Raw genomic sequence first — 15,320 nt, forward strand, 5'->3', positions numbered from 1 at the left:
TCCCCGCCCCCGGCCCGCCCCTCGCGCGGGGCCTCCCGGCCGCCGGCGCGCGGCTGTGACGCAGCGCCCGCGCGCGCCCCGACGGGCCGGCTCCCTCAGGCGGGTCCCGGGCAGCCCCGGGCCGGGCTGGCAACAGCGGAGTGCCGCGTCAAACGCTACACAGGCTAATGGTTTGTAAATAGATGGAGGGAAAATGAGTATCGATCGCTGGCTCAGCGGAAGGTGGCAGTCCTTGGGCTGGACAAGAGGCTCAGGGGAGACCCTGTCGCTCTGTACAGCTCCCCAAAGGAGGCTGTAGCCAGGCGGGGATGGCCCCTTCTCCCCGGCAGCCAGTGCCAGGACGAGGACACAGCCTCAGGCTGCGCCAGGGGAGGGTCAGGCTGGACAGGGGCAGGAATTCCTCTACAGAAAGGGTGATTCGACATTGGGACGTGCCACCCGGGGAGGTGGTGGAGTCACCATCCCTGGAGGTGTTCAAGGAAAGGCTGGATGTGGCACTCAGTGCCACGGTGTAGGTCCCGTGGTGGTGTTCGGGTATGGCTGGACTCGATGACCAAAGAGGTCTTTTCCAACCTGATCCTGGGAGCCATCGTGTACTTTGCATCCAGCTCAAAACCTGGGGACATCCAGCTCAGCACACAGGCCTGAATGCTTGGTCTCAAAACCAAAGCAACACGGGAGTATCAAGAGATAGGAGGATCCTACTTGGGAAGTGTAGCTCATGGTTATGCAGTTGCTGTAAACTATATGTCTAAATAGGTTATGGCAGGACAGGAGGATGAGGAGGAGGAAGTAAAACATGGACTAGTCCAAGCGTACCTTTAGAAATGAAAACCTGCACTTCACTTGGTGGAAGGGGGGCACAGCTGGATTACTGAGTTGCCTTTTACATGTTCTGCACAGTTCAATTTCACAGTTGTTGCTTAGGCTCTGTAGCAGGATGCTTGCCCAGAATGGGAAAAACAACTCGAACAGTGATTATTGGAAAAGCTATCCATGGTAAATGAAGGGGTCATCATGCTGCTTTTGGTGCTTAATAATGCTGAAACCGTCTGACTCACCAGCCCCAAAGTAAAACATCCTGATAGTGAGATGAAGATGTGGTAGACCTGGTAAAATACCCAGAACAAGTAAGTGATACTACTGATAATTTCTAAAATTGCTGAGCTGACACAGCTGGCCTGGAGACCTATGATTAACAGTCAGTAACTTCATGCTATAAAAGCTCAGCAATTTTAAGGGCAGGGTCTTCTAACATACCCCCTCTTGAAGTGTATGTGTGGCGATTTCTCCCTTGACTGGGGATGCTGCTCAAGGTTACTCCTCATGACTGAGCAAAAGAAATTAGTCCACAGTCATTGGTATGGGTGAATAACACTATCTCTACTTAACTGGTTTTTTCTTAGCTTTAATACAATTGCTTTAAAGCAACAGCTACAATATTGCATCATAGTGCACTATACGAGCTGTTCTACCTTCTATACTGTGTAGTAACTAATTCTGATTAAGATCTTTTTGTCCCATCATTATCATAATAAATCATACATATGTATGTATCTGGTTTGCCATCATTAAATCCTCCAGAAAAAAGTTGTATAAAGGTTTGTTTACACCTATATGATCCTTTACACATAAGCCACTGACAGTCTGGGGCTAAGGCTGGATCCAGCCACATCCAGGCTTCTCTCTGAGAAGGATTTTAGAAAGCAAGGGGGCCCTGTCTGCACCTTGTGACTCAATGGGAGAGCTTCTTTAATGAACTTTGTCTGAGGCTCCCACTCTGCCTGTGACAGGCTCACCACACACGGGGTGTATTTTTCTTGCACGAGATTGTCAGATTGGTCTTGGACTCCACAGACCTGTAGGAGTTAAACATCCCTCTGCGATGGTCCCCTTTCACTAGCACCCCTTCCCAGCTCTTCCAATGATGCTGACAGTGTATTGCTCTGAAAGTTTGATTGTCACACGACCTGACAGCTGTCTTCCAAGGGAAAACAGCAAGTCTTGAACCTGCCCTGCATCATCTGTGACTAGCTCAGCTGTAACCAACCACCTGGAAACGCTTGATGCCATCCAAAGACACGTAACAGTTCAGGGCATAACATCTCCAAGGGCACATCCAAGTAGAACCAAGTAGACAACCAAGAGACAACCAAGCAGAGGAAGGATCCAGACCTCAGAGCAAAGGAGAGCACACTACAGATATACAGGTCTGCATTTGTCAGTGAAAAACCTTTGTAAGTGGGCAGTATTAATACTTAACCTCACTCCGTGGGTGTTTTCACATTGTGTACCTACCAGTAAGAGCAAAAATAATTTGGAATACACCACTTACACTCTTAGTGTTCTAGTGAAAAGAGGACACACTCAGAAATGAAACCAAAGATTATCACTCTGTTAACCAGGGGAAGCATTATTGCATAAATACCAACATAATAAAATAAATATGTATTTTGCAAAATGAAATGAGAAAAAAACCACAGCAGTATGGAAGAGATACAGAGTAGAAGAATTTGCAGTCCTACGCAACCAGAGTATTTTCCTTCTACTCCTCTTCATCAGAAACGCCTGTTCCACATCAGCTACTATTTCATGAGCATTTTGTGGAACGCTCTTCTCTTGCACATTCTAGAAAGCATCTATTCACAAAAGAAACTCTCAAGAGTACATACAGAAAGTGAACATTGAAGAGAAAGAATACAGAAGATGTAATATCTCCTTCACAACAGAAAGCTTACACTAAAGTTTTAAGCGAGCTGCCTGGCCCACAGATCAGGCCTCCCCTGTTAAATCCTACCAACCAAATTTGTCAGAATACACTACTTCCTTAGGACATCATTCATGCACCTTTTTAATGGGATCTTTCTTGGTGGAAGAAGTAAGAGGTATGAATGTAGCTATTAAATTAGCATTAGGGTAGTCACCGTCTTGAATGATTGGGTTGTCTTTTATCAGTTTCTGAACACAAAAGTCTTTCAAATAACTTAAAGTAGTCACATTGTGTACAGCAATCAAAATATGAAGCCCAGTCATTAAATGAGATGGTCTGTTTTCTCAAAAAAGTCTAAAAGACAACTAGAAGACATTCATCTCAGTGGCTGCACCAAAGAAGACTAAAGCAGAAATGGATTTGTATTTTCATTCTTAAACAAAATAAACATACAAATGTAAAGGTATATACAAAGAGCCAAAGAAATATTACAGATGAGAAGGGCTTCCCCATCCTGTTCTCACAGTGTACGAGTCCTTTCCATGTAACAGCTAAATCAAAAACATAAGTCACTAGAAAATGGATCTCAATAGACAAATACATGATGGGATGAGGTAAGACTTGATCAGGCTCTTATGAATGAGAGATTTGAATGAATGAGTGAGGGTAGTACAATCCACAGCTCAACACTTATGTCTCGTAAACAGTAAAACAAAGTGCTTCATTCTGTACCTTGTGGTTGTCTACAGATGCTGCTTTCCTACCCTGCCAACAGGACATTTCAGTAATTTGGGGAGTGGCATACCTGAAGAGGCAGAGATTCCTCTCTTGCTGCTGATTCTATGTTTTTAAAGTCATTGCTAAAAATTTCTGCATGTGCTGCTTCCCAGTTCTGAAACCCTTTTTGCAAAAGGCTGAAGAGGGAACAAACCAAAGACACTACATTAAAAGAACACTAACTAAAGACTTCTGGACGATTTCATCTCCTCCATCCCTACCTAATGGAAAATGGGCTACATAAACAGAGCAAGCCAATGACCAGCAGTTAGCTTACAATGCACTGGCAGCCACCAGTGTCCATATCCCACCCTTTATTACCTCTGATGCCAAAGGCCTGAGATGACTCTAGCTGCCATATGAAATCCAAGAGGAAAACCCACATTGGCACTTTTTCCTGATATACCTATCTCCTGCCTGCTGGTGGGGAAGGACAGGTTCTTGAAAGGCTTGGGACATTCCCTCTGCTGCCGGAAATAGGGGATGCTGATGCAGACATGTAATTCACTAAGGAAAGAGCAATGATGCAATACAAACTATTTCATCACACCGAGCAGTCACAAGCTAACATGGAACTTTAGGGTTTGTATGTCAACTAGCCAACATAATGGTAGTGTGTTCTCTCACAAACCCAATTTTGTTTTAGAGATCAAGCTTCTGTGCATTCATTTGGAAAACAAGATCCTTCTTCCAAATGCTGCTAGTTTGCAACTCCAACCTCTTCACAGGTCCTTCCAGGTGCCCAGTCCACTCCTCCAGCAGCAGTCAACCAAACATGATTAGGTTGATTCTGTGCAGCACAGGGGCAATGAGTCTGCAGTAACAATGTTCAGGTTACATGGTAGCTTTCACTGTAGGAAGAATCCTCCTCAGAATCCTCACTGTCACAACTGCTGATTGACAAGATGGAGTAGGTAGAAGAAGGGACACCTCTGTCATTGTCTCTGGCTGGTTTCGCCATCACATTCTGTTTCTCTGCATTCAAAACACACAGATACAAAAGTCAGCTGTGACCACTGTACCCACAAGTGCTAAATTACTGATGATCATCTTGTCTTTGAAACTGTACTTTAGCTTCTCACTGTCAGTTTGCAATAGGTCTTTCAAGCTGCACGACGTAGGCCTTTTTCTTTTCAGTTTTCAGCATAAAAGAACAAAGCTATAGGAGTTACTTGTTTGCTTGTTCTCTTAACTGTTCTAAAGTGGTCTATGTGTCTTTTCCTATTAAGGTAACACAGATGAGGAGGAGACGTACTCCACCCCTTCACAGGCACACAGCTGGCAATGGAAGTGGCTAACTATTTCAGCGTCTTGCCAGGTAAGAAAAGGAAAGAAAAAATGTGGTAAGGGGCTCTCAAACAAGCGGTGATTGCTCAGGACATTTAAAAGCTTCATCTATTTAAGACTATAAGGTGTCCTCCTAGTGCCAGGGCTACTAAGGCTCTTGCAAAGGTTTCTTGGAAAGCCCTGACAGCTTCTCAAGTGCCACATGCAACATCATTCTTCTTTCAAGTTACATTTTTTAGGAATTAATTTTAAATAGACAAATGGTTATCTTCATTTCAATCAAAATGTTTCTGTCACTGCACAGAGGCACAGAAACCATTTTCCAGGGGAAGCATGTCACAGTAAATTTACATTATTTCCTACAGATAGTTATTTCTGAAGGTAGGCTATTAACTCATTTGCTTTTTGTTCAAACGAGGATGAAGACCACTGGTTTAGCACACAATGGGCTCCAGTGAAGGCACCACTTCAACTAGTGCCCATTGGCTAGTGCCCGATGAGACACTTGAGGAGTGCTGTGGCACTCTGCAATGTGTGTGTTCTGCAAGGGCTGCCTCAGTTCCACAGAGGTAAAAGCAATTCTTGTACTGAGCCAGGCAGCCTCTCAGCAATGCAGCATTTCCTGAGGGAATCAGACTGAAAGGGTTACATAGGTTATAATTTCAGGCTTGAACTAGCACTGCTTAGTGATGTCATTTCTATGTCACCACAGCACATCTGGAAGGTTTCAAAAGCACATTTCTTTTGGTAAAAGGCTTCATACATTGCAAAATTAAAGCTCATTCACTCATCTCTATGAAGGGAAAACACAACAATTACTTAAGAGAATACAGCAATAGAAATTACAGGGGTAGCAGTTACAGACATCTACATTTCAGCACCTAGATACCAGTGTCAAGTGCTCTAGAAGGAAATTTAGAAGGAAGCAGACTAGGAACAACAACAGGCCAGATGTTATGCCTGTAAGCCACAGCAGCTTTAATTGCACAAAATAAATATGTCAGAGCAACTGTCAGCCACACATTTACATGATATACTAGTGTATCTTTCAGAGACCTCCTACATAAATCTAGCACACATAAAAGAATTCAGTGCTTCTTGTCAGGTCTGCTGAGTTTCTGTAATTATGTACTCCACACTTTAATCAAAAGTGCCTGGTAAATTTTTCAAGGACCATTCTATATATTTTTGCTTTTATTAAGTGATCTCTTTGAAAGAGCACTACCTTTAGCATGGTTAAATTAAGTTGTCCTGCCAGACCACACAATTCATACTGAAGTTTTTTTCCAAATTTTGTACTAGTTTTATTTTACTATGCAGTAAAACTAGTTAGTCAGGAGATCTCATTATTATTTTTTAGTGTTTCTGCAGCATTCTCAGAGCATCTTCTTGGTATATAGGTGCTAAAGAAAGTTGTACAAAACAGATGGAGTAAGAGATTGTGCTCATCATGCCACATCCACCCACCTCTCACCTTTCCGCTCTCTGATAAGGCTCAGGCGATGCTGTTTCATTTCCAAATCCAGTTTTTCTACCATCCTGTTAATGCAGTTATCCAGCACCAGAGAGCGTGTCTTGGATTTGATCTCCTGCCTGCAGATAGGGCACTCCACTTTCCGCTTCATCCACTCACTGATGCAGTAGGAGCAGAAGCTGTGGGCGCAGTTCAGAGTGACCGCCTGTGGGATTCAGCACAAGGATACCGGTCACAGCACGCTCGCACAGGCACTGCCAAGCAAAAACACACTGAATACAGGGAAATATTACATGAATATTTTGTATAGGGAAAGGGACTGGAGAGTCCCAAGCCTTTAGGGCCTTTGCAGGAGTCACACACAAACTCCCCCATGCCAGAGGTCAGGCCAGTTCAAGTGAGTTAATGGAGTCACTGTAAGTCCTAGCAAGTCAGAAACAGACAAAATTCATTAATTTTATTACAAGTACCCTAGTTTGAAAAGGATAAATTACGGAAAAAATTCACATACTACAAAATAGCATCTTAATATACTGAGAAACCAGGAATTAAGATTTCATCTAGCTCTTAAGCCATTATAACAAGGCTAACATATCAGGTTTCCCCTAGTAAAAAATAATGTAATGAAACTGACCTTCTAGCAAAACATGAACAAAAATAATGGCCTACATGATAAGCATAGCCTATTACTTGTAAAATCAAATGAAAACAGGCCAATTTCTCAAAGAAGGAGTTCATCTGAACAATATCAACATCCCAGAACTTGACTGAATACTGTACCTCCCTTCCTTCCTTATATCTAATGGAGATCTAATATCTATCTATCATATATCTAAACCTCAGTCTACCTCTAGTCAGCTTAAAGCAAGGTCAACTATAAAATAATTCTTCCCCAAGCAGCTGTCAGCAGCAACTCAGAGCACCAGTTCAAAACCCTACACAAGTGCTCCAAACTCATGTGCATTTTTGGATTATGCACTCATATCTATTCAGATAGAGACATTAAAGCTGAATTTGCTGTCAAGCAAAGAAGAGTCAGGGCAGAGAGAACAGATTTCTGGATCAACTCTTTCCCATAAGAACTCACTGTGGGTCTGTTGGAGCTGTTAAACAAGTGAAGTAAGGAAAAGGGCTTAAATATTGAGGTACTAGAACTATGGAAAGCTTCTCAAATCTCTTTTTTACTGACAAAGCCATACAGGTTTAAACATACCTCAATGAAGTGCTCAGAACAGATTGTGCACTGCAACTCATTCTCCAACACATCATTCATCTGATTCAACACCTCTTCTTTTTGGGCTCTCACCTTTTCCTTCTCCTCCTAGTGGAAAAGTACATGTGATTGTATATCAATGAAGAACAAGGTTTTTCTCAACTGGCAGGAAGTGTATGTGTGTGCAGGGGAAGAAAATCATACTGCCAATCTCCACAAGTCAGGTGGAGTGGGTATCTATCATATCCCAGATCTGTAACCTCTTTCCTTGTTGTAGTATCAGCAGTATTGAGAATATTCCCACTACAGAGAACTTGGAAGGAAGAACAGCAGCCATTACCAAAATTCCCTTCAGCCTAAAGGAATTATCAGCTGATCAATCTTTTCAGAATCTTTTTGAACTTGTTCCTGGCAAGAGTTTAGCTTTAATCAGTTTTTTTTTTGGTGTCTGATATAAAAAGAAAAGCACCCAACAGACTAAACACTTCAAATGTTAAAAAAGGAAACAATAAAGTTTAAAACATTTACTTGCATTTAACAACCTAATATCTTTTTGTTTGCTTGTTAAGACTTAAATTAGGCCAATTAGGCTAAGTACCTGCTCTATCTTCTAAAACTAACAGGAAAATTCTTCTAATTGAAGCTATAGTTGAAACAGCAACGAATTTCTAAACATGACATAAAAAAAACAAAGCAAACTGTCAGTTGTGGATAATGTGGTAATTTCCAAAAGTAAGACCCATGAAAGGATCTCCTTAATTATTTTCCACTCATCACTTTGTGTCAAGGGCAGGAAGAACTGTGGCTTATCTCATTCATTATTCAAATTCCATGTTGCTTCAGTCCTACACTTCTTTTATAGAACAATGCAGTTTTACTTCAATGCACTTTAACTGAAAATGAAGCACCTCACTTTTCAAACATTTTTCCTTAGTCAGTGGATTTTTCCCCTGTTATTTCTGGTTTGATTTTTTGTTTGTTTTTTAAAGAAAGGGTGCAATGGACCCATTTCTATCCCACAATGCACTGTTAAGGTGCTTTGGGCTTTTTTTATGATCAAGAAGGATCTAGTAATAACTGTTCAACACTAATTTATGAAAAGGGCAAGATGCCTCCTCCCCCAGTGCTGAAAACCAGAGTCAGCTGGCACCTCAAAACACAGATATATTGCACTGTAGGAGGCCAGGCAGAGCCAAGACAGATGATAAATAAACCATTTCCTCTGCTCCAGCATATCATGTTTTACATATTAATAAAATTAAGAATGCAGTTATTCCTTACCTTGGTTTCTTCCAGTTCTTTATTCTTGGCTCGAATTATCTCCTCAAAATCTTTTTTATTACGATTCAGTTCTTCCATCAAAGCACGATGCTGTAACAATACCATTCCAGAAGTTACAAGAGTATAATTATAAACTATTCTATTAACAATACATGGTCATAAGGTTCAGCGTACTCATTTCTCCTATTCTCCTCCTAGAAGAGTAACACATGTGAGTTGAGGTGTTAAAGCAGTTTATCCTTAAAACTGGAATGCACTACCAGTTATTTATGACGTTCCCAGAGCCATCCCACTTTGCATTCCCTCTTCCAGGTTACTCTTTCATTTCAGTTAGGTTTTACAGTCACCCATGGCAAAATCCTTGTCTTCTACCAAGAGGCCACAGCACTTGGAAAGATTTAAATATCCGAGTTACACAGTTACACCAAATCTAGACTCATAATCACTTGCCTCTTGCAAGACCTGGGCCAGCTGCTCCTTCAGATTCTCTTCCCCTTGTTGACAGTTTTCTCCCTGGGTGAGGTAACAAGCGGGACAAAAAACAAAAAGACATGAAGAACGTAAGAGACAAAAAATTACTATTCTGCACACTCTTTTTAGAGGACATGCTTAAAGAAACAACACTGATTTTCCACACATGGTGAGATGTTCCACTCTAGGGTTACATATGTAGAACAGAAATTAGAGCTGTTGTTTACTGTGAAGAGTTAAAATGGATATGTCATTTACAGTTCCATATTTGGAATACCTCCACATTATTCTAGCTCAAAAGGCACCAGCATATTCATAGAAGCAAAGAGATCAGCAACAGCTTAAAAGTTGCAACTCTTTGAGCACATTTAAAGAGGTCAGAGATACCTAAAGCTCCAGGTAAACGTCCTATTATTTCTAAGGAGACAACTCCAAACTTTCTGGACTTCTGATACTGGTATCGTGCCTTTAGCAGCAGACTTTAAGGAAATAACTAATAATTATTAGATTCACTCCAAGAATCCTCACTTTCCTTTAACCACATTTTGAGCAGTCTCAGCTGTTGGAACAGATTTTGGTCTGCTACCAAAAAAGCAACTTGTCACATATACTTACTGCTTAAAGGTACTTACAGATTACAAGAATGGGTTTTTGAAAATAGGAAAAGAATCTCCTTCTCTCCAGGCATTAAGACATGCAATGTTTCATTGATTGTAAATACAGTGCATTTGCTGTGCAAACAGGGCATTATTTCAGCCATATACTGAGAGAAATTCACATTTTAATTACTTTTCAACTTGTCCTCTCTATAAGCACGAGGGATCAGGCAAAGACTTTCATTTTTTTTGTTGTTTAAAAACATGCATCCTTACCAGCTAAAATGCTTTATTTGCACCCTTTTCTGAATTCCCCATGCAGCCAAATCTCTTCTGTCTCTGTACTTTCTTTTGCTACATGCACTGTGTTACATGCTAAGTTAAATCTTCCAAAGAAATTTTAGCAAGGGTCATTCAGACAAACACTGCTTATGTTACTGTATAGTTCAAGAGCTATTTTGGATCAATGCCTTATATGAGGCATTCCATAAAAGTGAAGACACAGGCCAAAATTATTACCACCGTTATACCTCTAGCTTCTGCTGCTCTTTACAGAATGTCCTCTCCAGCTCTTCCACCTGCTGCTGCTGGTGTTCTTGTTCCATGCAGAGTTGGTTCTGCAACTCCTCAAGCTCCTGTTCCATTACCAGGATCTCCTCCTGATCACACTTCCTGCGCCTCTGCTTCACATTTAGAACTGCAGTCTGCTTCTCCTGCACTTTGACCTTCAATTTCATTGTATCTACTAGAGATTTCCTCAGCATTTTCAAGCCAGTCCATGACTCTGCGAGACCGGAGCCTTTCTGCTCCTTCTGGGGGACAGTCACAGCTTTCTTGGAGTGAACAGAGCTACCATGCATTGGACCACTATCCTCCTCACTAGGTCCTGGAGAAGGCAGCTTGACATCCCACTTCTCTGTTAGCCATTTGGCCTCTTCCGCCTGTCCCCATGATTTATCTGGAGGTTCATTGTCACAGGACGTTCTGTCCCTTTTGCATCTGGAGTTTGAAGGGCCTTCTGATCCAGATGTCTCCAATTCCTCCAAACTAAATTTACGTTTAGTTCTTGAATTTTTAGCTTTCCCCAGGTCACTTCTTTGGGCTAAAAAGGGTCTAATTTTCTCCCATTCGTCTTTAATTACTTCATACTCATATTCAGCAGTCTCCCTGTTTTCCAGAGGTACTCCCAACTGGATACGGTCTCCTTCAGCAATAGGATAGACTTTTGATGGATCCAGGCGCTGTTTGTTAAGCCAGACTCCATTTAGACTCTGCCAATAAACACAGAATCACCAAAATTTAATACGTAGTTAGAGTCCTCTGAAGGTTATTTCTGGCAACTGTAAATAAACACAGCCAACCTCTTCAGTGCTTCAATCAGAACAAGCCACCTCTTTAAATAAACCTTGTAATATCCAGTTTATTGGCAAAGTGTTGCATTTATTACGTTACTGCACATTATTCTTGCATTACAGATTTTGTGTACAAGCAGCAAGAAAAACATTTTGACATATGTACTTGTGCAGAAGGAGAACACTGAAGTCTGAGGGGGAAAAACCTGCACAAAAGCTGCAGAAATAGGAACTAATAAAAAGACTCCACAATAGATCATTGTCAGAAATATAGAACACTACAGTAATTATTGTTGACAATTAATGTTAGCTGAAATTCCAGAAAAAACAATAGGAAAGAAAAAGAAGCATTGGTTATATTCCTTGAAGAAAACAAAGTTTTCCATAAATACAAGGAGATTATAAAGAAGGAAAATTTTCTTCTAGAGATAATGTTCAAAGCACAAAAAAGATTTCAAAATTAGCTCAGGAAATAGTTTTCAGAAACAGCAAAACCGGTCTGTGCTCATAATGAGCTACAGAAACACTAGAACTGACATATCTCAATGAGAGTCAGTGAAACAAGCTGACAACTGGTCAACAGTGAAAACAGACAGGAAGTGTTAATAGTTAATCTATGTAGATGTGTCCCATCATGCTGGAACATTAAGTTTTCAAGTTTATACATGCAGGACAAGAGGGTTTTGTTTAAGAGCAGCGTAATTTTAAGACTAGCCACTCCATTCCTTTCTGACTCATCTGCTGTCAACCCAAACATCCTTCAAATCTGCATGTTGTGTTGAACGCTTTTGTTCTACTAGTGTTGTTTTAGAGCAAATTATTCATTTTACTGTTTTCAGACTGAATGAGAAAGTGGAGAGATCATGATATAAAAACCAGATTACTGAAGTCAAAGTGAGACCCAGGTGAGGACTCTCAACATTTTATCCTTATCAGCTGAGAAGAACTTTCAGCAGAAACTCATTTGAACACAACATCAAGCATGGTTTTTCTAACACTAGATTCTCATGGAAGTTGATTATAATTAAAGCAATTGTGTCACTACAATAAGGAGTTGCACTTTATCTTTACATTAGCACCACAAGAATGTTATCCTTTTGAAAGGATAAGATCCTATGTCAAAATTCATATAGGATATTTTTTAAGAAAGCAACACCAAACAACTTCACAGACTGCAGTGTCCTTGGCAAGGCCACACTGGTCTGAAAAATGCTAAACCAAGAGGTGGATCTACATTCAGAAAGTAATACAGTTTGCACCCCAACTGCAGCAGACTGAAGTTTCCTGCTAGAAGTGCACAACAGGCAAGACACATTCCCATGGACCTTCTATCACACTTATACTGTATCATAGCCCATACGCTGCTAGATCCAAAACAATATCCATCCCATGAATCTCAGAGTACGAGGTCTTCACTTGGTCCCTGTACCTTGTTATCCTTGACGGTCCACTGCCCTTCTGCATTCTGCTGGAAGACACAGTGCTTACGAGAGATCATCAAAGGACAGGTTTTTGACACCAGCTGGTATGTGATATCTAATCCTCGGCCTATAGTCACCTAAAAATAAAATAATTTAGTTACTGCAATCAGTAATGACATGGTAAATTCAGCTTATGTCATTTCAATTAAAGTACAGCAAAACTCTAGATCAACATCTTATGGCTATTTCCAAAAAGTCTGGTATAATATGACTTTTTTTTTCATTTGAATTTAAGAGTAGACAGAAAATGGAAGCTTACAAAGCTTGAAGTATTATCTTTCTCTCTCACTGTGGAAAATTTGATTTCTCTGAGGCACATTACAACCTTGGTTTCATGGAAATCTTCCTCAGCAGCAAAGCTGCTTGAAGCCACTCACAAACCATCTGTGTCCCACCTCAGTCATTACCTAACCAAACACCATTTCTTCAAACCAGCACTATTGTGTGTGGGTCTCAAGATTACTTCTTACCCTCTTCCTTTGCTAGTTGCATCTGTTCAACTGTTTGTGAACAGGAAAGATACAGGAAAAAATAGCCCAGAAAACTGCCAACAAAAAAGTGCACACTCAACATTGCCCTAAATACACAACACTTTTGTAAATCACACCATCAATCTTACAGCTCAGAATCTAAGCCACATGCATCTCATAGACAGCAGTAAAAGTGATCAAAATAACTGGATTAGACTCTAATAGTATCTTCTGGAAGAAGGGTCATAATTTAATTGTACTATTTCACAGTCTTATTAAATCTCATCTAATTTCATATTGCCATTTAAAGCACATCCCTGCTCTCCCTCCCTCTGCTGCCTCCTCTGCACACTTAACTCATCTGTGCTCTGCATTACCTGAGCAGTTCTCACATTGAGTTTAGAGCAAGAACTCAGACCCCTATGTCATAACCAAAGGCAAGGAAGCCAACTAAGATGACAAAAACAAACTTAACCACATTAGTGCCTACCTCTTAAATGTTTCATAGAGCGTTCTGTCAGCATGAATTGCATATGCAAGAGGTACAGAGACTCAAATGGATAAAGACTCCCCTCTTCATGAGGATTCAAACATAAAATCAACTTTGCATTTGTCCCTGCGGTGGCATCCTCAGGGCCCAGCCACACACATCTGCAGGACCTCACACACCAATATGAGAGAAAGGAAGCAGGGCAAGTCACAAAACTCCCCCTTGACCAGGTTCATTTAGCAAACAGGGGTCCAAGATGTTACCACTCGCCTGCTGGGCTTCGGTGCTGCTCACGGCAGTTCTGGCAAGCCACAGCACGGCCCCACCTCAGCAGTGTCCTTTGTCACCTAAGTGGTCACAGCACCAAGCCTGACAGGGCTCAGAAAGTGTTTGGACAACACCCTCAGACATGTGGTGTGATTCTTAGGGCTGTCCTGTGTAGAGTCAGGAGTTGAACTCAGTGATCCTTGTGGGTCCCTACCAGCTCAGGATATTCTACGATTATGATTTAAATCTCCTGCAAAAGCAGTTTGTGCTCTGCGGCCTGGCACACCTACAGCGCCAGCATCAGCCTCCCTGCTGCCTATGACAACCACTGTGCAGACAATCAGAGCAGTAACATCCCAAATTGGATTCTCTGCACAATTATCAGCACCCTGGCTGCAAGTTGTGTTACCGCCAGTCCTTCACGGAAGAGATCTGTACATCTCAGGGCTTCAAATCCATGACAGGAGAGCAACAAAAGCATACATTTGGATGGGTGCCTATTGCAGTGTGTGAGCACAAGGCCTTGGCCATATCATCACCCACACCACCTAAACTACTTGCCTGATTTTGACCACCAGAACAGCAATCCTTTTACACTGCGTCTTTGCCTGCTGGGTTTTAGGGAAGAGTATCAGGGCCCATTTTTCAATTAAAAACCACAATCGCTGAGAAAACGGCTATTCCTGCACTGCACCAAACATAACCAAAACAATTTAAAGGTGACCTCGTTTACACCTGAACACATTACCGTACCTACTGTTAACCACGCCAAAGCGTCGCCTTGTTAATTAGGCTACGCGCTCCCTTCGTCCTCACTTACGTTACCGTCACACTAACAACTCTATCCAAACACGACAGAAGAATTTAAAGATTTAAACAAGCGAAGGCTTGGTCAAGGCGACTCCCGCGCCTGGGGCCGCGCTCGGGCGGCACCGGGGCAGAACGGCGCCCGCCCGGGCGGCCCGGCGGGGAGGCCGGGCGAGCGCTGCGGCGGGCGGGCGGCCCCTCCGAACGGCCACGAACGGCGGCTGCTCCTCAAGCGGGACGAGGCGGTGCTTTTTCCTCCTGGGAAGCGCTGTAAGAAACAACGAGACCCCAACCCCACCAACTGCGCCCCGAGCGCCGTGCCCACCCGCCCGCTCCGAGGGGCCGGAGCCCGGCGCGGCTCACCTGCGTGCCCGCCTCCAGCAGGAGCCAGTCGCAGCTGGCCCCGACGCGGCGGAGGCACCAGGCCAGGCACGGCACCCCGCGCACGGCCATGGCGCCCGCCCGGCGGAGCGAGCGCTGCGGCGGGGACGGCGCTCGCGCGGGGCGGGGCGGGCGCCCGACCGTGCCCGGAGGCCGCGCGTGCGCCGCAGGCCCGCGGGCCGATGGCGATGGCGCCTCCCGCTGTCTGTCCCGCGGTGCCTCCCCGCGGCCCCGCCGCGCTCCCCCGTGTCCCGCCTCCCCCT

The 15,320-nt window shown here is 42.9% G+C and overlaps 1 protein-coding gene and 1 long non-coding RNA gene across 3 annotated transcripts; one reads left to right on the forward strand and one right to left on the reverse strand.

Annotated features, from left to right (window-relative positions):
* Positions 1 to 38: 38 nt before the first annotated feature.
* On the forward strand, positions 39 to 12,581 carry LOC134547211 (uncharacterized). The gene is made up of 3 exons (XR_010079415.1): positions 39 to 170; positions 4,717 to 4,805; positions 12,001 to 12,581. It is a non-coding gene; the product is annotated as an uncharacterized LOC134547211 (long non-coding RNA).
* RNF8 (ring finger protein 8) lies at positions 3,092 to 15,202 on the reverse strand. Of its 2 annotated transcripts, none has more exons than XM_063390877.1 (8): positions 15,040 to 15,202; positions 12,591 to 12,719; positions 10,340 to 11,080; positions 9,193 to 9,255; positions 8,743 to 8,832; positions 7,462 to 7,569; positions 6,242 to 6,453; positions 3,092 to 4,462 (listed from the first exon to the last, which is right to left on the reverse strand). In XM_063390877.1, the coding sequence occupies exons 1-8, from the start codon at positions 15,127 to 15,129 to the stop codon at positions 4,423 to 4,425; spliced, it is 1,473 nt and encodes a 490-aa protein (XP_063246947.1). In that variant the 5' UTR covers positions 15,130 to 15,202; the 3' UTR covers positions 3,092 to 4,422. The 2 variants fall into 2 exon arrangements, with proteins under 2 accessions (XP_063246947.1, XP_063246946.1); XM_063390876.1 differs by having other exon boundaries at positions 6,249 to 6,453; positions 15,040 to 15,200.
* Positions 15,203 to 15,320: the final 118 nt, after the last annotated feature.

Source organism: Prinia subflava, chromosome 2 (genome assembly GCF_021018805.1).
Source record: "Prinia subflava isolate CZ2003 ecotype Zambia chromosome 2, Cam_Psub_1.2, whole genome shotgun sequence".
Taxonomy (NCBI): domain Eukaryota; kingdom Metazoa; phylum Chordata; class Aves; order Passeriformes; family Cisticolidae; genus Prinia; species Prinia subflava.

Bases quoted from the DNA above. Each gene is read 5' to 3' on its own strand.
- RNF8 (XM_063390876.1), bottom strand. From the start codon at position 15,129: ATGGCCGTGCGCGGGGTGCCGTGCCTGGCCTGGTGCCTCCGCCGCGTC. The intron at 11,081-12,590 runs GTACAGGGACCA...GTTTATTGGCAG, and splicing joins GGACCGTCAAGGATAACAAG to AGTCTAAATGGAGTCTGGCT. The intron at 4,463-6,248 runs GTGAGAGGTGGG...TTTTGAATGCAG, and splicing joins CCTTATCAGAGAGCGGAAAG to AGAAACAGAATGTGATGGCG.